The following is a 21844-nucleotide window of genomic DNA, read 5'->3' on the forward strand; positions in this document are numbered from 1 at the left end:
GCATTTTAGAAAAAGGCTCATTGCGGTTATCCTCACAAGGTGTGGTATTGAAAGGCAATATGTACGTTTTGGCAATATGTACATTGTTAAGTCATGCCAATAAAGTAATTTGAATTGAGTTGAAATGTACTGAAAACGGGTATGAATCATTTGGACGACTTTAAGGTTTTTAAACAAAATCTCTTTATCTGAGCAGTTGTATTAGTATAAAAAAAAAATCCCTTTTTTTAGCATAGCAATCTAGCTCAGTATTTTAATTGTTTTATGCAGTCATTATTGCTCATCTTTATCAAGGGTGTCAATCATGTATCAAGGGTGTCATTCATGTATCAAGGGTGTCATTCATGTATCAAGGGTGTCAACCATGTATCAAGGGTGTCAACCATTTATCAAGGGTGTCAACCATGTATCAAGGGTGTCAACCATGTATCAAGGGTGTCAACCATTTATCAAGGGTGTCAACCATGTATCAAGGGTGTCAACCATGTATCAAGGGTGTCAACCATGTATCAAGGGTGTCAACCATGTATCAAGGGTGTCAAACATTTATCAAGGGTGTTAACCATGTATCAAGGGTGTCAACCATGTATCAAGGGTGTCAACCATGTATCAAGGGTGTCAATCATTTCAGGGCCCACTATTATCCAGGACACACAGCTTGTTTTACCTGTATTTTTAGGACTTAGGACTACCAGCACACACGGATGGTTGAAACACAAATAGATTAGCTACTGTATGTAGCAGGGGTCATTTAATGAGCACCACACATTAATACACAAAGCCTGCTTGGTTTCCAATCCTTATTGAGTAAAAATACAGAGTACAGCAGCCCTCACATAGCAAACTCAAGACGTCAGAGTCCAGACGTGCTGCTATGATGTTAACTTCAGTCCGTTATAACTCAGCTGTCGGGCAAGAAAGGACTGTAAAAGTAAAAAAGGACTTCATAAATATCAAATCAAATTTTATTTCTCACATGCGCCGAATACAACAGTGAAATGCTTTCTTACAAGCCCTTAACCAACGATGATGCAGTTTTAAGAAAATACCAAAAGAAAGGTAAGAGAAATATGTGATTGATTGATAACAGCTTCAGTCTTTCTTTCCAAAGAACTTGTTGAAGACAGACTTCTTGCGTGGCGGAGGCAGACCGGTGCAGGACCTCAGAGATGGTTCCTGGTCGTGGTGGTACATTGCTTGGTGCTGGTGAAGCTGCCTTCTTGTAGTAGATTCCTGGTGAAATGAGTGGTGCTGCCATCCATCCAGGAGGGGGCGCTGTGGGTCAGTGTGACTGGTGATAGATGGACCACTACCATCACAACTGAGAGTGGGAGAAGCGGCAGACTGCTTGTCTCCTATAATCATAGTCACGGAGTAGTTTGACCCACAGTCCAGACCCACTGATCCGTAGTCCCGGCCTCTGCCTCCTGGGGGCAGCAACGCTGGTTTAATATTCTGGTACCTTGCTGAGAGAGCAGAACATGTGCATAAATACGAGACAGATTTTTTTTTCCATTCAAGGCCTAGCATAGTTAAAGGTGCTCAGCTCAGAGAGAGCTATTGGGCTGAGCAGTGAGTGAGGCTGAGGGGAACTAGGTGGGTAGTGATAGTGGGGTGGTCAGTGTAGTGATAGTGGGGTGGTCAGTGTAGTGATAGTGGGGTGGTCAGTGTAGTGATAGTGGGGTGGTCAGTGTGATAAACTAGGTGGGTAGTGATAGTGGGGTGGTCAGTGTAGTAATAGTGGGGTGGTCAGTATAGTGATAGTGGGGGTGGTCAGTGTAGTGATAGTGGGGTGGTCAGTGTAGTGATAGTGGAGTGGTCAGTGTGTTAAACTGGGTGGGTAGTGATATTGGGGTGGTCAGTGTAGTGATAGTGGGGTGGTCAGTGTGTTAAACTAGGTGGGTAGTGATAGTGGGGTGGTCAGTGTAGTGATAGTGGGGTGGTCAGTGTGTTAAACTAGGTGGGTAGTGATAGTAGGGTGGTCAGTGTGTTAAACTAGATGGGTAGTGATAGTGGGGTGGTCAGTGTGTTAAACTAGGTGGATAGTGGGGTGGTCAGTGTAGTGATAGTGGGGTGGTCAGTGTAGTGATAGTGGGGTGGTCAGTGTAGTGATAGTGGGGTGGTCAGTGTGTTAAACTGGGTGGGTAGTGATAGTGGGGTGGTCAGTATAGTGGTAGTGGGGTGGTCAGTGTAGTGATAGTGGGGTGGTCAGTGTGTTAAACTAGGTGGGTAGTGATAGTGGGGTGGTCAGTGTGTTAAACTGGGTGGGTAGTGATAGTGGGGTGGTCAGTGTAGTGATAGTGGGGTGGTCAGTGTAGTGATAGTGGGGTGGTCAGTGTGTTAAACTAGGTGGGTAGTGATAGTGGGGTGGTCAGTGTGTTAAACTAGGTGGGTAGTGATAGCGGGGTGGTCAGTGTAGTGATAGTGGGGTGGTCAGTGTAGTGATAGTGGGGTGGTCAGTGTAGTGGTAGTGGAGTGGTCAGTGTAGTGATAGTGGGGTGGTCAGTGTGTTAAACTAGATGGATAGTGGGGTGGTCAGTGTAGTGATAGTGGGGTGGTCAGTGTAGTGATAGTGGGGTGGTCAGTGTAGTGATAGTGGGTGGTCAGTGTAGTGATAGTGGGGTGGTCAGTGTGTTAAACTAGGTGGGTAGTGATAGTGGGGTGGTCAGTGTGTTAAACTAGGTGGGTAGTGATAGTAGGGTGGTCAGTGTGTTAAACTAGATGGGTAGTGATAGTGGGGTGGTCAGTGTGTTAAACTAGGTGGATAGTGGGGTGGTCAGTGTAGTGATAGTGGGGTGGTCAGTGTAGTGATAGTGGGGTGGTCAGTGTAGTGAAAGTGGGGTGGTCAGTGTAGTGATAGTGGGGTGGTCAGTGTGTTAAACTGGGTGGGTAGTGATAGTGGGGTGGTCAGTGTAAACTGGTAGTGGGGTGGTCAGTGTAGTGATAGTGGGGTGGTCAGTGTGTTAAACTAGGTGGGTAGTGATAGTGGGGTGGTCAGTGTGTTAAACTGGGTGGGTAGTGATAGTGGGGTGGTCAGTGTAGTGAGAGTGGGGTGGTCAGTGTAGTGATAGTGGGGTGGTCAGTGTGTTAAACTGGGTGGGTAGTGATAGTGGGGTGGTCAGTATAGTGGTAGTGGGGTGGTCAGTGTAGTGATAGTGGGGTGGTCAGTGTGTTAAACTAGGTGGGTAGTGATAGTGGGGTGGTCAGTGTGTTAAACTGGGTGGGTAGTGATAGTGGGGTGGTCAGTGTAGTGATAGTGGGGTGGTCAGTGTAGTGATAGTGGGGTGGTCAGTGTAGTGATAGTGGGGTGGTCAGTGTGTTAAACTAGGTGGGTAGTCATAGTGGGGTGGTCAGTGTGTTAAACTGGGTGGGTAGTGATAGTGGGGTGGTCAGTGTAGTGATAGTGAGGTGGTCAGTGTGTTAAAGTAGGTGGGTAGTGATAGTGGGGTGGTCAGTGTAGTGATAGTGGGGTGGTCAGTGTGTTAAACTAGGTGGGTAGTGATAGTGGGCTGGTCAGTGTAGTGATAGTGGGGTGGTCAGTGTGTTAAACTAGGTGGGTAGTGATAGTGGGGTGGTCAGTGTGTTAAACTAGGTGGGTAGTGATAGTGGGGTGGTCAGTGTAGTGATAGTGGGGTGGTCAGTGTAGTGATAGTGGGGTGGTCAGTGTAGTGGTAGTGGGGTGGTCAGTGTAGTGATAGTGGGGTGGTCAGTGTGTTAAACTAGATGGGTAGTGATAGTGGGGTGGTCAGTGTAGTGATAGTGGGGTGGTCAGTGTGTTAAACTAGGTGGACAGTGGGGTGGTCAGTGTAGTGATAGTGGGGTGGTCAGTGTAGTGATAGTGGGGTGGTCAGTGGGGTAGTGATAGTGGGGTGGTCAGTGTAGTGATAGTGGGGTGGTCAGTGTGTTAAACTAGGGGGTAGTGATAGTGGGGTGGTCAGTGTAGTGATAGTGGGGTGGTCAGTATAGTGATAGTGGGGTGGTCAGTGTAGTGATAGTGGGGTGGTCAGTGTAGTGATATAGGGGTGGTCAGTGTGTTAAACCAGGTGGGTAGTGATAGTGGGGTGGTCAGTGTAGTGATAGTGGGGTGGTCAGTGTGTTAAACTAGGTGGGTAGTGATAGTGGGGTGGTCAGTGTAGTGATAGTGGGGTGGTCAGTGTAGTGATAGTGGGGTGGTCAGTGTGTGATAGTGGGGTGGTCAGTGTAGTGATAGTGGGGTGGTCAGTGTGTTAAACTAGGTGGGTAGTGATAGTGGGGTGGTCAGTGTAGTGATAGTGGGGTGGTCAGTGTAGTGGTATTGGGGTGATCAGTGTGTTAAACTAGGTGGGTGGTGATAGTGGGGTGGTCAGTGTGTTAAACTAGGTGGGTAGTGATAGTGGGGTGGTCAGTGTGTTAAACTAGGTTGGTAGTGATAGTGGGGTGGTCAGTGTGTTAAACTAGGTGGGTAGTGATAGTGGGGTGGTCAGTGTTGTGATAGTGGGGTGGTCAGTGTAGTGATAGTGGGTGGTCAGTGTAGTGATAGTGGGGTGGTCAGTGGAGTGATAGTGGGGTGGTCAGTGTGTTAAACTAGGTGGGTAGTGATAGTGGGGTGGTCAGTGTAGTGATAGTGGGTGGTCAGTGTAGTGATAGTGGGGTGGTCAGTGTGTTAAACTAGGTGGGTCGTGATAGTGGGGTGGTCAGTGTAGTGATAGTGGGGTGGTCAGTGTAGTGATAGTGGGGTGGTCAGTGGAGTGATAGTGGGGTGGTCAGTGTAGTGATAGTGGGGTGGTCAGTGTGTTAAACTAGGTGGGAAGTGATAGTGGGGTGGTCAGGGTAGTGATAGTGGGGTGGTCAGTGTAGTGATAGTGGGGTGGTCAGTGTGTTAAACTAGGTGGGTAGTGATAGTGGGGTGGTCAGTGTAGTGATAGTGGGGTGGTCAGTGTAGTGATAGTGGGGTGGTCAGTGTAGTGATAGTGGGGTGGTCAGTGGAGTGATAGTGGGGTGGTCAGTGTGTTAAACTGGATGGGTAGTGATAGTGGGGTGGTCAGGGTAGTGATAGTGGGGTGGTCAGTGTAGTGATAGTGGGTGGTCAGTGTAGTGATAGTGGGGTGGTCAGTGTGTTAAACTAGGTGGGTCGTGATAGTGGGGTGGTCAGTGTAGTGATAGTGGGGTGGTCAGTGTAGTGATAGTGGGGTGGTCAGTGGAGTGATAGTGGGGTGGTCAGTGTAGTGATAGTGAAGTGGTCAGTGTAGTGATAGTGGGGTGGTCAGTGGGTGATAGTGGGGTGGTCAGTGTGTTAAACTAGGTGGGTATTGATAGTGGGGTGGTCAGTGTAGTGATAGTGGGGTGGTCAGTGTAGTGATAGTGGGGTGGTCAGTGTGTTAAACTAGGTGGGTAGTGATAGTGGGGTGGTCAGTGTAGTGATAGTGGGGTGGTCAGTGTGTTAAACTAGGTGGGTAGTGATAGTGGGGTGGTCAGGGTAGTGATAGTGGGGTGGTCAGTGTAGTGATAGTGGGTGGTCAGTGTAGTGATAGTGGGGTGGTCAGTGTGTTAAACTAGGTGGGTGGTGATAGTGGGGTGGTCAGTGTGTTAAACTAGGTGGGTAGTGATAGTGGGGTGGTCAGTGTGTTAAACTAGGTGGGTAGTGATAGTGGGGTGGTCAGTATAGTGATAGTGGGGTGGTCAGTGTAGTGATAGTGGGGTGGTCAGTGTGTTAAACTAGGTGGGTAGTGATATTGGGGTGGTCAGTGTAGTGATAGTGGGGTGGTCAGTGTAGTGATAGTGGGGTGGTCGGTGTAGTGATTGTGGGGTGGTCAGTGTAGTGATATTGGGGTGGTCAGTGTAGTGATAGTGGAGTGGTCAGTGTAGTGATAGTGGGGTGGTCAGTGTAGTGACAGTGGGGTGGTCAGTGTGTTAAACTAGGTGGGTAGTGATAGTGGGGTGGTCAGTGTATTGATAGTGGGGTGGTCAGTGTGTTAATCTAGGTGGGTAGTGATAGTGGGGTGGTCAGTGTAGTGGTAGTGGGTGGTCAGTGTAGTGATAGTGGGGTGGTCAGTGTGTTAAACTAGATGGGTAGTGATAGTGGGGTGGTCAGTGTAGTGATAGTGGGGTGGTCAGTGTAGTGATAGTGGGTGGTCAGTGTAGTGATAGTGGGGTGGTCAGTGTGTTAAACTAGGTGGGTCGTGATAGTGGGGTGGTCAGTGTGTGATAGTGGGGTGGTCAGTGTAGTGATAGTGAAGTGGTCAGTGTAGTGATAGTGGGGTGGTCAGTGGAGTGACAGTGGGGTGGTCAGTGTGTTAAACTAGGTGGGTAGTGATAGTGGGGTGGTCAGTGTAGTGATAGTGGGGTGGTCAGTGTAGTGATAGTGGGGTGGTCAGTGTGTTAAACTAGGTGGGTAGTGATAGTGGGGTGGTCAGTGTAGTGATAGTGGGGTGGTCAGTGTAGTGATAGTGGGGTGGTCAGTGTGTTAAACTAGGTGGGTAGTGATGGTGGGGTGGTCAGGGTAGTGATAGTGGGGTGGTCAGTGTAGTGATAGTGGAGTGGTCAGTGTAGTGATAGTGGGGTGGTCAGTGTGTTAAACTAGGTGGGTGGTGATAGTGGGGTGGTCAGTGTGTTAAACTAGGTGGGTAGTGATAGTGGGGTGGTCAGTGTGTTAAACTAGGTGGGTAGTGATAGTGGGGTGGTCAGTGTAGTGATAGTGGGGTGGTCAGTATAGTGATAGTGGGGTGGTCAGTGTAGTGATAGTGGGGTGGTCAGTGTGTTAATCTAGGTGGGTAGTGATATTGGGGTGGTCAGTGTAGTGATAGTGGGGTGGTCAGTGTAGTGATTGTGGGGTGGTCAGTGTAGTGATATTGGGGTGGTCAGTGTAGTGATAGTGGAGTGGTCAGTGTAGTGATAGTGGGGTGGTCAGTGTAGTGACAGTGGGGTGGTCAGTGTGTTAAACTAGGTGGGTAGTGATAGTGGGGTGGTCAGTGTAGTGATAGTGGGGTGGTCAGTGTGTTAATCTAGGTGGGTAGTGTAGTGGGGTGGTCAGTGTAGTGGTAGTGGGTGGTCAGTGTAGTGATAGTGGGGTGGTCAGTGTAGTGACAGTGGGGTGGTCAGTGTGTTAAACTAGGTGGATAGTGGGGTGGTTAGTGTAGTGATAGTGGGGTGGTCAGTGTAGTGATAGTGGGTGGTCAGTGTAGTGATAGTGGGGTGGTCAGTGTGTTAAACTAGGTGGGTAGTGATAGTGGGGTGGTCAGTGTAGTGATAGTGGGGTGGTCAGTATAGTGATAGTGGGGTGGTCAATGGTAGTGATAGTGGGGGGTGGTCAGTGTAGTGATAGTGGGGTGGTCAGTGTAGTGATATGGGGTGGTCAGTGTGTTAAACCAGGTGGGTAGTGATAGTGGGGTGGTCAGTGTAGTGATAGTGGGGTGGTCAGTGTAGTGATAGTGGGGTGGTCAGTGTAGTGTAGGTGGGGTGGTCAGTGTAGTGATAGTGGGGTGGTCAGTGTGTTAAACTAGGTGGGTAGTGATAGTGGGGTGGTCAGTGTAGTGATATTGGGGTGGTCAGTGTAGTGATAGTGGGGTGGTCAGTGTAGTGATAGTGGGGTGGTCAGTGTAGTGATATTGGGGTGGTCAGTGTAGTGATAGTGGGTGGTCAGTGTAGTGATAGTGGTGTGGTCAGTGTAGTGACAGTGGGGTGGTCAGTGTGTTAAACTAGGTGGGTAGTGATAGTGGGGTGGTCAGTGTAGTGGTAGTGGGGTGGTCAGTGTAGTGATAGTGGGGTGGTCAGGTGTGTTAAACTAGGTGGATAGTGATAGTGTGTTAAACTAGGTGGTCAGTGTAGTGATAGTGGGGTGGTCAGTGTAGTGATAGTGGGGTGGTCAGTGTAGTGATAGTGGGTGGTCAGTGTAGTGATAGTGGGGTGGTCAGTGTTTAAACTAGGTGGGTAGTGATAGTGGGGTGGTCAGTGTAGTGATAGTGGGGTGGTCAGTATAGTGATAGTGGGGTGGTCAGTGTAGTGATAGTGGGGTGTTCAGTGTAGTGATAGTGGGGTGGTCAGTGTAGTGATAGTGGGGTGGTCAGTGTAGTGATAGTGGGGTGGTCAGTGTGTTAAACTAGGTGGGTAGTGATAGTGGGGTGTTCAGTGTAGTGATAGTGGGTGGTCAGTGTAGTGATAGTGGGGTGGTCAGTGTAGTGATAGTGGAGTGGTCAGTGTAGTGATAGTGGGGTGGTCAGTGTGTTAAACTAGGTGGGTAGTGATAGTGGGGTGGTCAGTGTGTTAAACTGGGTGGGTAGTGATAGTGGGGTGGTCAGTGTAGTGATAGTGGGGTGGTCAGTGTGTTAAACTAGGTGGGTAGTTATAGTGGGGTGGTCAGTGTAGTGATAGTGGGGTGGTCAGTATAGTGGTAGAGGGGTGTTCAGTGTAGTGATAGTGGGGTGGTCAGTGTAGTGATAGTTTGGTGGTCAGTGTAGTGGTAGAGGGGTGGTCAGTGTAGTGATAGTGGGGTGGTCAGTGTAGTGATAGTGGGGTGGTCAGTGTAGTGATAGTGGGGTGGTCAGTGTAGTGACAGTGGGGTGGTCAGTGTGTTAAACTAGGTGGGTAGTGATAGTGGGGTGGTCAGTGTATTGATAGTGTGGTGGTCAGTGTGTTAATCTAGGTGGGTAGTGATAGTGGGGTGGTCAGTGTAGTGGTAGTGGGTGGTCAGTGTAGTGATAGTGGGGTGGTCAGTGTGTTAAACTAGATGGGTAGTGATAGTGGGGTGGTCAGTGTAGTGATAGTGGGGTGGTCAGTGTAGTGATAGTGGAGTGGTCAGTGTAGTGATAGTGGGGTGGTCAGTGTGTTAAACTAGGTGGGTTGTGATAGTGGGGTGGTCAGTGTAGTGATAGTGGGGTGGTCAGTGTAGTGATAGTGAAGTGGTCAGTGTAGTGATAGTGGGGTGGTCAGTGGGTGATAGTGGGGTGGTCAGTGTGTTAAACTAGGTGGGTAGTGATAGTGGGGTGGTCAGTGTAGTGATAGTGGGGTGGTCAGTGTAGTGATAGTGGGGTGGTCAGTGTGTTAAACTAGGTGGGTAGTGATAGTGGGGTGGTCAGTGTAGTGATAGTGGGGTGGTCAGTGTAGTGATAGTGGGGTGGTCAGTGTGTTAAACTAGGTGGGTAGTGATGGTGGGGTGGTCAGGGTAGTGATAGTGGGGTGGTCAGTGTAGTGATAGTGGAGTGGTCAGTGTAGTGATAGTGGGGTGGTCAGTGTGTTAAACTAGGTGGGTGGTGATAGTGGGGTGGTCAGTGTGTTAAACTAGGTGGGTAGTGATAGTGGGGTGGTCAGTGTGTTAAACTAGGTGGGTAGTGATAGTGGGGTGGTCAGTGTAGTGATAGTGGGGTGGTCAGTATAGTGATAGTGGGGTGGTCAGTGTAGTGATAGTGGGGTGGTCAGTGTGTTAATCTAGGTGGGTAGTGATATTGGGGTGGTCAGTGTAGTGATAGTGGGGTGGTCAGTGTAGTGATTGTGGGGTGGTCAGTGTAGTGATATTGGGGTGGTCAGTGTAGTGATAGTGGGGTGGTCAGTGTAGTGATAGTGGGGTGGTCAGTGTAGTGACAGTGGGGTGGTCAGTGTGTTAAACTAGGTGGGTAGTGATAGTCGGGTGGTCAGTGTAGTGATAGTGGGGTGGTCAGTGTGTTAATCTAGGTGGGTAGTGTAGTGGGGTGGTCAGTGTAGTGGTAGTGGGTGGTCAGTGTAGTGATAGTGGGGTGGTCAGTGTAGTGACAGTGGGGTGGTCAGTGTGTTAAACTAGGTGGATAGTGGGGTGGTTAGTGTAGTGATAGTGGGGTGGTCAGTGTAGTGATAGTGGAGTGGTCAGTGTAGTGATAGTGGGGTGGTCAGTGTGTTAAACTAGGTGGGTAGTGATAGTGGGGTGGTCAGTGTAGTGATAGTGGGGTGGTCAGTATAGTGATAGTGGGGTGGTCAATGTAGTGATAGTGGGGAGGTAAGTGTAGTGATAGTGGGGTGGTCAGTGTAGTGATATAGGGGTGGTCAGTGTGTTAAACCAGGTGGGTAGTGATAGTGGGGTGGTCAGTGTAGTGATAGTGGGGTGGTCAGTGTAGTGATAGTGGGGTGGTCAGTGTAGTGTAGGTGGGGTGGTCAGTGTAGTGATAGTGGGGTGGTCAGTGTAGTGATAGTGGGGTGGTCAATGTTGTGACAGTGGGGTGGTCAGTGTGTTAAACTAGGTGGGTAGTGATAGTGATAGGGGGTGGTCAGTGTAGTGATAGTGGGGTGGTCAGTGTGTTAATCTAGGTGGGTAGTGATAGTGGGGTGGTCAGTGTAGTGATATTGGGGTGGTCAGTGTAGTGATAGTGGGGTGGTCAGTGTAGTGATTGTGGGGTGGTCAGTGTAGTGATATTGGGGTGGTCAGTGTAGTGATAGTGGGGTGGTCAGTGTAGTGATAGTGGTGTGGTCAGTGTAGTGACAGTGGGGTGGTCAGTGTGTTAAACTAGGTGGGTAGTGATAGTGGGGTGGTCAGTGTAGTGGTAGTGGGGTGGTCAGTGTAGTGATAGTGGGGTGGTCAGTGTAGTAACAGTGGGGTGGTCAGTGTGTTAAACTAGGTGGATAGTGGGGTGGTCAGTGTAGTGATAGTGGGGTGGTCAGTGTAGTGATAGTGGGGTGGTCAGTGTAGTGATAGTGGGGTGGTCAGTGTAGTGATAGTGGGGTGGTCAGTGTTTTAAACTAGGTGGGTAGTGATAGTGGGGTGGTCAGTGTAGTGATAGTGGGGTGGTCAGTATAGTGATAGTGTGGGGTGGTCAGTGTAGTGATAGTGGGGTGTTCAGTGTAGTGATAGTGGGGTGGTCAGTGTAGTGATAGTGGGGTGGTCAGTGTCAGTGATAGTGGGGTGGTCAGTGTGTTAAACTAGGTGGGTAGTGATAGTGGGGTGTTCAGTGTAGTGATAGTGGAGTGGTCAGTGTAGTGATAGTGGGGGGGTGGTCAGTGTAGTGATAGTGGGTGGTCAGTGTAGTGATAGTGGGGTGGTCAGTGTGTTAAACTAGGTGGGTAGTGATAGTGGGGTGGTCAGTGTGTTAAACTGGGTGGGTAGTGATAGTGGGGTGGTCAGTGTAGTGATAGTGGGGTGGTCAGTGTGTTAAACTAGGTGGGTAGTTATAGTGGGGTGGTCAGTGTAGTGATAGTGGGGTGGTCAGTATAGTGGTAGAGGGTGTTCAGTGTAGTGATAGTGGGGTGGTCAGTGTAGTGATAGTTTGGTGGTCAGTATAGTGGCAGAGGGGTGGTCAGTGTAGTGATAGTGGGGTGGTCAGTGTAGTGATAGTGGGGTGGTCAGTGTAGTGATAGTGGGGTGGTCAGTGTGTTAAACTAGGTGGGTAGTGATAGTGGGGTGGTCAGTGTAGTGATAGTGGGGTGGTCAGTGTGTTAAACTAGGTGGGTAGTAATAGTGGGGTGGTCAGTGTAGTGATAGTGGGGTGGTCAGTGTAGTGATAGTGGGGTGGTCAGTGTAGTGATAGTGGGGTGGTCAGTGTAGTGATAGTGGGGTGGTCAGTGTAGTGATAGTGGGGTGGTCAGTATAGTGATAGTGGGGTGGTCAGTGTGTTAAACTAGGTCGGTAGTGATAGTGGGGTGGTCAGTGTAGTGATAGTGGGGTGGTCAGTGTAGTGATAGTGGGGTGGTCAGTGTAGTGATAGTGGGGTGGTCAGTGTAGTGATAGTGGGGTGGTCAGTATAGTGATAGTGGGGTGGTCAGTGTGTTAAACTGGGTGGGTAGTGATAGTGGGGTGGTCAGTGTAGTGATAGTGGGGTGGTCAGTGTAGTGATAGTGGGGTGGTCAGTGTAGTGATAGTGGGGTGGTCAGTGTAGTGATAGTGGGGTAGTGGGGTGGTCAGTGTAGTGATAGTGGGGTGGTCAGTGTGTTAAACTAGGTGGGTAGTGATAGTGGGGTGGTCAGTGTAGTGATAGTGGAGTGGTCAGTATAGTGATAGTGGGGTGGTGATGGTTGGAACAGTGTGTTTAACTAGGTGGATAGTGATAGTGGGTTGGTCAGTGTGTTAAACTAGGTGGGTAGTGATAGTGGGGTGGTCAGTGTAGTGATAGTGGGGTGGTCAGTGTAGTGATATTGGGGTGGTCAGTGTAGTGATAGTGGGGTGGTCAGTGTAGTGATAGTGGGGTGGTCAGTGTAGTGATAGTGGGGTGGTCAGTGTGTTAAACTAGGTGGGTAGTGATAGTGGGGTGGTCAGTGTAGTGATAGTGGGGTGGTCAGTGTAGTGATAGTGGGGTGGTCAGTGTAGTGATAGTGGGGTGGTCAGTGTAGTGATAGTGGGGTGGTCAGTGTGTTAAACTAGGTGGGTAGTGATAGTGGGGTGGTCAGTGTAGTGATAGTGGGGTGGTCAGTGTAGTAGTGGGGTGGTCAGTGTAGTGATAGTGGGGTGGTCAGTGTGTGATAGTGGGGTGGTCAGTATAGTGATAGTGGGGTGGTCAGTGTAGTGATAGTGGGTGGTCAGTATAGTGATAGTGGGGTGGTCAGTGTGTTAAACTAGGTGGGTAGTGATAGTGGGGTGGTAAGTGTAGTGATAGTGGGGTGGTCAGTGTGTGTAGTGATAGTGGGGTGGTCAGTGTAGTGATAGTGGGGTGGTCAGTGTGTTGATAGTGGGGTGGTCAGTGTAGTGATAGTGGGGTGGTCAGTGTAGTGATAGTGGGGTGGTCAGTGGTAGTGATGATGGGGTGGTCAGTGTAGTGATAGTGGGGTGGTCAGTGTAGTGATAGTGGGGTGGTCAGTGTGTTAAACTAGGTGGGTAGTGATAGTGGGGTGGTCAGTGTGTTAAACTGGGTGGGTAGTGATAGTGGGGTGGTCAGTGTAGTGATAGTGGGGTGGTCAGTGTGTTAAACTAGGTGGGTAGTTATAGTGGGGTGGTCAGTGTAGTGATAGTGGGGTGGTCAGTATAGTGGTAGAGGGGTGTTCAGTGTAGTGATAGTGGGGTGGTCAGTGTAGTGATAGTTTGGTGGTCAGTATAGTGGTAGAGGGTGGTCAGTGTAGTGATAGTGGGGTGGTCAGTGTAGTGATAGTGGGGTGGTCAGTGTAGTGATAGTGGGGTGGTCAGTGTGTTAAACTAGGTGGGTAGTGATAGTGGGGTGGTCAGTGTAGTGATAGTGGGGTGGTCAGTGTTTTAAACTAGGTGGGTAGTAATAGTGGGGTGGTCAGTGTAGTGATAGTGGGGTGGTCAGTGTAGTGATAGTGGGGTGGTCAGTGTAGTGATAGTGGGGTGGTCAGTGTAGTGATAGTGGGGTGGTCAGTGTAGTGATAGTGGGGTGGTCAGTATAGTGATAGTGGGGTGGTCAGTGTGTTAAACTAGGTGGGTAGTGATAGTGGGGTGGTCAGTGTAGTGATAGTGGGGTGGTCAGTGTAGTGATAGTGGGGTGGTCAGTGTAGTGATAGTGGGGTGGTCAGTGTAGTGATAGTGGGGTGGTCAGTATAGTGATAGTGGGGTGGTCAGTGTGTTAAACTAGGTGGGTAGTGATAGTGGGGTGGTCAGTGTAGTGATAGTGGAGTGGTCAGTGTAGTGATAGTGGAGTGGTCAGTGTAGTGATAGTGGGGTGGTCAGTGTAGTGATAGTGGGGTGGTCAGTATAGTGATAGTGGGGTGGTCAGTGTGTTAAACTAGGTGGATAGTGATAGTGGGGTGGTCAGTGTAGTGATAGTGGAGTGGTCAGTATAGTGATAGTGGGGTGGTCAGTGTGTTTAACTAGGTGGATAGTGATAGTGGGTTGGTCAGTGTGTTAAACTAGGTGGGTAGTGATAGTGGGGTGGTCAGTGTAGTGATAGTGGGGTGGTCAGTGTAGTGATATTGGGGTGGTCAGTGTAGTGATAGTGGGGTGGTCAGTGTAGTGATAGTGAGGGGGTGGTCAGTATAGTGATAGTGGGGTGGTCAGTGTAGTGATAGTGGGGTGGTCAGTGTAGTGATAGTGGGGTGGTCAGTGTGTTAAACTAGGTGGGTAGTGATAGTGGGGTGGTCAGTGTAGTGATAGTGGGGTGGTCAGTGTAGTGATAGTGGGGTGGTCAGTGTAGTGATAGTGGGGTGGTCAGTGTAGTGATAGTGGGGTGGTCAGTGTGTTAAACTAGGTGGGTAGTGATAGTGGGGTGGTCAGTGTAGTGATAGTGGGGTGGTCAGTGTAGTAATAGTGGGGTGGTCAGTGTAGTGATAGTGGGATGGTCAGTGTAGTGATAGTGGCGTGGTCAGTATAGTGATAGTGGGGTGGTCAGTGTAGTGATAGTCGGGTGGTCAGTATAGTGATAGTGGGGTGGTCAGTGTGTTAAACTAGGTGGGTAGTGATAGTGGGGTGGTCAGTGTAGTGATAGTGGGGTGGTCAGTGTAGTGATAGTGGGGTGGTCAGTGTAGGGTGGTCAGTGGTAGTGGGGTGGTCAGTGTAGTGATAGTGGGGTGGTCAGTGTAGTGATAGTGGGGTGGTCAGTGTGTAGTGATAGTGGGTGGTCAGTGTAGTGATAGTGGGGTGGTCAGTGTAGTGATAGTGGGGTGGTCAGTGTAGTGATAGTGGGGTGGTCAGTATAGTGATAGTGGGGTGGTCAGTGTGTTAAACTAGGTGGATAGTGATAGTGGGGTGGTCAGTGTAGTGATAGTGGAGTGGTCAGTATAGTGATAGTGGGGTGGTCAGTGTGTTTAACTAGGTGGATAGTGATAGTGGGTTGGTCAGTGTGTTAAACTGGGTGGGTAGTGATAGTGGGGTGGTCAGTGTAGTGATAGTGGGGTGGTCAGTGTAGTGATATTGGGGTGGTCAGTGTAGTGATAGTGGGGTGGTCAGTGTAGTGATAGTGAGGTGGTCAGTATAGTGATAGTGGGGTGGTCAGTGTAGTGATAGTGGGGTGGTCAGTGTAGTGATAGTGGGGTGGTCAGTGTGTTAAACTGGGTGGGTAGTGATAGTGGGGTGGTCAGTGTAGTGATAGTGGGGTGGTCAGTGTAGTGATAGTGGGGTGGTCAGTGTAGTGATAGTGGGGTGGTCAGTGTAGTGATAGTGGGGTGGTCAGTGTGTTAAACTGGGTGGGTAGTGATAGTGGGGTGGTCAGTGTAGTGATAGTGGGGTGGTCAGTGTAGTGATAGTGGGGTGGTCAGTGTAGTGATAGTGGCGTGGTCAGTATAGTGATAGTGGGGTGGTCAGTGTAGTGATAGTCGGGTGGTCAGTATAGTGATAGTGGGGTGGTCAGTGTGTTAAACTAGGTGGGTAGTGATAGTGGGGTGGTCAGTGTAGTGATAGTGGAGTGGTCAGTGTAGTGATAGTGGGGTGGTCAGTGTAGTGATAGTGGGGTGGTCAGTGTAGTGATAGTGGGGTGGTCAGTGTAGTGATAGTGGGGTGGTCAGTGTGTTAAACTAGGTGGGTAGTGATAGTGGGGTGGTCAGTGTGGTGATAGTGGGGTGGTCAGTGTAGTGATAGTGGGGTGGTCAGTGTGTTAAACTAGGTGGGTAGTGATAGTGGGGTGGTCAGTGTAGTGATAGTGGGGTGGTCAGTGTAGTGATAGTGGGGTGGTCAGTGTGTTAAACTAGGTGGGTAGTGATAGTGGGGTGGTCAGTATAGTGATAGTGGGGTGGTCAGTGTAGTGATAGTGGGGTGGTCAGTGTGTTAAACTAGGTGGGTAGTGATAGTGGAGTGGGCAGTGTAGTGATAGTGGGGTGGTCAGTCTAGTTATAGTGGGGTATTCAGGTATTAGTGAGTTGAGAGGAACTTGCATTAGTGTCTGTGATGTGTTACTTACCTGAGGTAAATGAGTGACACTTGTTCACTTGACTGAGCCAGTCCTGACCACCTCTATAGACAGAGGAGAAAGGAGGAGAGACAGAGGAGTGGAGGGAGAATGGAGGGATGGAGGAGGAGTTGTGGAGGGAGAAAGGAGAGATGGAGGAGTGCAAGGAGGAAGGGCTGTTCTCCCTGTATCTACCACACAGTTTCTGTCTCTGGGAGTCATAGTTATCTTCTAGACAAAGTGGGGGGAGAGAGAGAGAGACAGGGGGGATAGAGAGAGTGTGGAACAGAGAGAGAGAGGCAGCGGGATGGGGGAGAGAGAAAAGGAGAGCGATCGGAGAGAGACGGGAGAGGAGAGAGGAGGGGGGGGAGGGGGGAACAGGCGAGAGAGATTGGGGGAGGGAGCGAGACAGAGAGGAGAGAGAAGTGGGAGGGGACAGAGGGAGGAGAGAGAGGGGGAGCGATGGATGGTGAGAGAGAGACAGGGGGAGAGAAAATTAAAATGTTGTCACCATTTGTACTGAAGCCACAAAACATCCCTGCAATTCAAAGCAGTGGAAACCCAAGAGCTGAACCCTGAAAAGAGTCCTGAATGTCAGCTATAAAACAGAGACAGATCCTGACCAAGCTCAGCGACCACCAATTGGATAAAAAGGGAGACACAAAAAGACATGGCTAACCAAAGAGGAGCGTCTTTGTGGTCACTGCAACACAGGGGATAACATTTTTAAAAAACGCAATGTTAAAATTTAGCTAGAGCGAGAGCCCCAGCCTCATATGGACATATTGATACACCATGATCCATTGGAGGCTACAGACATGAGAGTGTAGAACTCAGAGATAACCTATAGGTCAATGTAGCAGTAGGTCTATAACTCAGAGATAACCTATAGGTCAATGTAGCAGTAGGTCTATAACTCAGAGATAACCTATAGGTCAATGTAGCAGTAGGTCTATAACTCAGAGATAACCTATAGGTCAATGTAGCAGTAGGTCTATAACTCAGAGATAACCTATAGACCAATGTAGCAGTAGGTCTATAACTCAGAGATAACCTATAGGTCAATGTAGCAGTAGGTCTATAACTCAGAGATAACCTATAGGTCAATGTAGCAGTAGGTCTATAACTCAGAGATAACCTATAGGTCAATGTAGCAGTAGGTCTATAACTCAGAGATAACCTATAGACCAATGTAGCAGTAGGTCTATAACTCAGAGATAGCCTATAGACCAATGTAGCAGTAGGTCTATAACTCAGAGATAACCTATAGGTCAATGTAGCAGTAGGTCTATAACTCAGAGATAACCTATAGGTCAATGTAGCAGTAGGTCTATAACTCAGAGATAACCTATAGGTCAATGTAGCAGTAGGTCTATAACTCAGAGATAACCTATAGGTCAATGTAGCAGTAGGTCTATAACTCAGAGATAACCTATAGGTCAATGTAGCAGTAGGTCTATAACTCAGAGATAACCTATAGGTCAATGTAGCAGTAGGTCTATAACTCAGAGATAACCTATAGGTCAATGTAGCAGTAGGTCTATAACTCAGAGATAACCTATAGACCAATGTAGCAGTAGGTCTATAACTCAGAGATAGCCTATAGACCAATGTAGCAGTAGGTCTATAACTCAGAGATAACCTATAGACCAATGTAGCAGTAGGTCTATAACTCAGAGATAACCTATAGGTCAATGTAGCAGTAGGTCTATAACTCAGAGATAACCTATAGGTCAATGTAGCAGTAGGTCTATAACTCAGAGATAACCTATAGGTCAATGTAGCAGTAGGTCTATAACTCAGAGATAGCCTATAGACCAATGTAGCAGTAGGTCTATAACTCAGAGATAACCTATAGACCAATGTAGCAGTAGGTCTATAACTCAGAGATAACCTATAGACCAATGTAGCAGTAGGTCTATAACTCAGAGATAACCTATAGACCAATGTAGCAGTAGGTCTATAACTCAGAGATAACCTATAGACCAATGTAGCAGTAGGCCTATAACTTCCATCGTTAACTAAGTCAAATACATCGGCCTGAAGCCGACATCCTGATGAAAATTCTGGTTCTTTCATTCATATTCATCTATCTTCTCCGCCTGTCTGTCTCCCTTTCTAACGGTCTTGACCTCTTGCTAGTGAAGTGCAACATTGTATCAAATCATCGACTGGATCTGTCGAGAAGCTGTTGCTAGCGAACTTCCAACGTTGTATCATCAATGAGCCTATTCCCGGGCCCTCAGATTCCTGGAGCTGTTTTTATGACGTGTCTGTGTGGTCACAAGTGGTCTGCGTTTGTGAGGTTGGTTCTACGTACTGCCAAATTCTCTAAAATGACATTGGAGTTGGCTTATGGTAGAGAAATTAACATTCAATTCTCTGGTGGATATTCCTGCAGTCAGCATGCCAATTGCATGCTACCTCAAAACTTGAGACATCTGTGGCATTGTGTTGTGTGACAAAACTACACATTTTAGAGTGGCCTTTTATTGTCCCCAACATAAGGTGCACCTGTGTAATTATCATGCTGTTTAATCAGATTCTTCATATGCCACACCTGTCAGGAGGATGGATTATCAAAGGAGAAATGCTCACTAACAGGGATGTGCACAAAATTTGAGAGAAATAAGCTTTTTGTGCATATGGAACATTTCTGGGGTCTTTTATTTCAGCTCATGAAACATGAGACCAACACTTTACATGTTCTGTTTATATTTTTGGTCAGGTTACACTACCAGTCAAAGGTTTGGACACACCTACTCATTCCGGGGTTTTACTTTATTTGTTACTATTTTCTACATTGTAGAATAATAGTGAAGACGTCAAAACTATGAAATAGCACATATGGACTCATGTAGTAACCCAAATATATTTTATTTTTGAGATTCTTCAAAGTAGCCACCCTTTGCCTTGATGACAGCTTTGCACACACTTGGCATTCTCTCAACCATCTTCATGAGGTAATCACCTGGAATGCATTTAATTTAACAGGTGTGCCTTGTTAAAAGTTAATTTGTGGAATTTCTTTCCTTCTTAATGCGTTTGAGCCAATCAGTTGTGTTGTGACAAGGTAGGGGTGGTATACAGAATATAGTCCTATTTGGTAAAAGTCCATATTATGGCAAGAACGACAGTCCATCATTACTTTAAGACATGAAGGTCAGTCAATCCGCAAAAGTGCAGTCGCAAAAACCATCAAGCGCTATGATGAAACTGGCTCTTATGAGGATCGCCATCAGAAAGGACCCAGAGTTGCATCTGCTGCAGAGGATACGTTCATTAGAGTTCCATCCTCAGAAATTGCAGCCCAAATAAATGCTTCACAGAGTTCAAGTAACAGACACATCTCAACATCAACTGTTCAGAGGAGACTGTGTGAATCAGGCCTTCATGGTTGAATTGCTGCAAAGAAACCATTACTAAAGGACACCAATAAGAAGAAGAGACTTGCTGGGCCAAGAAACACAATGTCATGACTGTCCAGTAGAATCCAAATAGTTCAGATCAGGTTTGCAATGAATAACTTCAATCAGACCTCCTCTCACCCGTAGAGGGGGAAGGAAAGAACTAGAGGGGATTAACAACTCACGTCCTGTTGTAAATCAAGGGAGAAGATCCAGGCCTGCCCTCTCCAAATTCACCAAAGGAATGTGCTTTGTCTCCACAGACCTTTTCCTGCAGAAACTCTAACACGTTCAAAAGCAACTACTGGAACTATATTTCTAACATAGAACGTGGGAAATGGTCAGAGGTCATCTATAGAACACTAATGTCATTTTGTTTGTTATTTTGTGATGTCGTTAAAAATATTATAAAGGAAATACTGTAACTTGGAAAGTATAGCCACTACATATATGAGGTTTCCATACTATGCATTGTGCATATAATATGAACAATTTTGAAAGTGTTTTTTTTTTAAAAGAGGGATGTGATTTTAGAATCTATAAGAGATCATTGTTTTCCACAACTTTGTACAGTGAGCAGTCACCGCCCAGAGAACGTGTCACCCTGCCGGAACCACCCCTTTCAAGCAAAAGACCATGTTAGACCATAAAACATTATGCTGCAGCTGCTTGTTTAAAGTGGTTTGAACTTTGACTCTCAACACTAGGTGGAAACGATAAACTCACCTCCAGGACAATCTCTGGTACAGCTGATTAGCTGTCCTAAATAAAGTATCTTCGAAAGCAAATTTAAGTAGGACCTTCCTGTTAGTCTGCTCAAACCATCGTGTTACGCGACTCTCGTCACCACATTGAACCATTGATACGGCCAGCTAGCCTATCTTCAAAGAAGCATCTTCAAGAGCGAATTGGAAGGAAAATCAACTCTCTAGTTCTGTTCAGGACTTCACAACACCGAATACCAGACAACTACGAAGAAGGACAAAAGTAGAAGACTTATTGGAACCATTTCGGACAATCGGAGACTTAAAAGCGTACCGCAAAAAGGCCCAGCCCCCTTTCCAAGTCTACCCTGTTCACCGAGAGACCCGCTGCGGACCAAGGCATTTCATGTGAATACATTCATGATTTCTTACTCAAAGCGGGTTGCAGTTTGTAACCCGTATAAGTATATAGTGACAGCGGTCAGCTGTCTACACAGTTCTGATAAGCTACTGCTGTTCAATCAGACCATAGGAACTTGGCAGTAACTGTCACTGAGTGCTTCTCTGAGTCCACCTAGTGGTAACTTCTATACCTGCACCTTCTCCATTTGACAGGACATCAAACAGGTATTCTACGAAGCAGTGGTTCCCAAACCTTTTTTAGCCCTGGCACACGTTGATGTGATGTGACATTCTGCGTCACACCTAAAAAAGGCCTAATCATTTATTTTGGTGGTAATGACCTCCATCTCATCTCATCCATACTGCAAACAATCCATTTTCTGTGCATTTTTTATTTGCACATTAAATAGGGTTTATGTTGAAATTGTCAAAGTATGTATTGATAATTTGTGTGTACCACTTTAAGATCGTCCCATGAATCTGTGCCAGAAAGAAGAAAATGTAGCTGTAAAATCTGTTTTTCGATTCTAACGGGTTGGGAGACAGACGACCTGTGTTCTGCATTGTAAAGGTGTGACTACAGACACTAACGGGTTGGGAGACAGACGACCTGTGTTCTGCATTGTAAAGGTGTGACTACAGACACTAACGGGTTGGGAGACAGACGACCTGTGTTCTGCATTGTAAAGGTGTGACTACAGACACTAACGGGTTGTGAGACAGACGACCTGTGTTCTGCATTGTAAAGGTATGACTACGGACACAAAGCCATGCTCCGTTAGTTTCTATAGTTTGGTATAGCTAAGCCCAGAGCCACATCTGAATAAATAACTGATTTATTCTATCTTGTCCATGCTACTGGTTTTCACAGAGTACCAGTGGTATAGTGATAGTGTATTAGAGTACCAAGAATACCAATAGTATAGTGTATTAGAGTACCAGTATACCAGTAGTATAGTGTATTAGAGTACCAGTATACCAATAGTATAGTGTATTAGAGTACCAGTATACCAGTAGTATAGTATATTAGAGTACCAGAATACCAGTAGTATAGTGTATTAGAGTACCAGAATACCAGTAGTATAGTGTATTAGAGTACCAGAATACCAGTGGTATAGTGATAGTATATTAGAGTACCCATATACCAGTAGTATAGTGTATTAGAGTACCCATATACCAGTAGTATAGTGTATTAGAGTACCAGAATACCAGTGGTACAGTGATAGTGTATTAGAGTACCAAGAATACCAGTGGTATAATGATAGTGTATTAGAGTACCAAGAATACCAGTAGTATAGTGTATTAGAGTAACAGTATACCAGTAGTATAGTGTATTAGAGTACCAGAATACCAGTAGTATAGTGTTTAGAGTACCAGAATACCAGTGGTATAATGATAGTGTATTAGAGTACCCATATACCAGTAGTATAGTGTATTAGAGTACCCATATACCAGTAGTATAGTGTATTAGAGTACCAGAATACCAGTGGTATAGTGATAGTGTATTAGAGTACCAAGAATGCCAATAGTATAGTGTATTAGAGTACCAGTATACCAGTAGTATAGTGTATTAGAGTACCAGAATACCAGTAGTATAGTGTTTAGAGTACCAGAATACCAGTGGTATAATGAT

General features: G+C 47.2%; 1 protein-coding gene across 9 annotated transcripts in view; it reads right to left on the reverse strand.

The window, feature by feature from the left end:
* The window catches only part of LOC112223211, a 107150-nt gene that overhangs the window by 419 nt on the left and 84887 nt on the right, over nt 1–21844 (reverse strand). For 8 of the 9 annotated variants that reach the window (XM_042305715.1, XM_042305710.1, XM_042305709.1 and 5 more), the window contains 2 exons: nt 15711–15929; nt 1–1466 (listed from right to left, as the gene is read on the reverse strand). The exon at nt 1–1466 is cut by the window's left edge. In XM_042305715.1, the coding sequence (XP_042161649.1) occupies nt 1093–1466; nt 15711–15929 (593 nt within the window). In that variant the 3' untranslated portion in view covers nt 1–1092. The remainder of the gene's footprint in view (nt 1467–15710; nt 15930–21844) is intronic. The other variant, XM_042305708.1, reaches the window with a different exon arrangement.

Source organism: Oncorhynchus tshawytscha, linkage group LG24 (assembly GCF_018296145.1).
Source record: "Oncorhynchus tshawytscha isolate Ot180627B linkage group LG24, Otsh_v2.0, whole genome shotgun sequence".
In the NCBI taxonomy this organism is placed as follows: domain Eukaryota; kingdom Metazoa; phylum Chordata; class Actinopteri; order Salmoniformes; family Salmonidae; genus Oncorhynchus; species Oncorhynchus tshawytscha.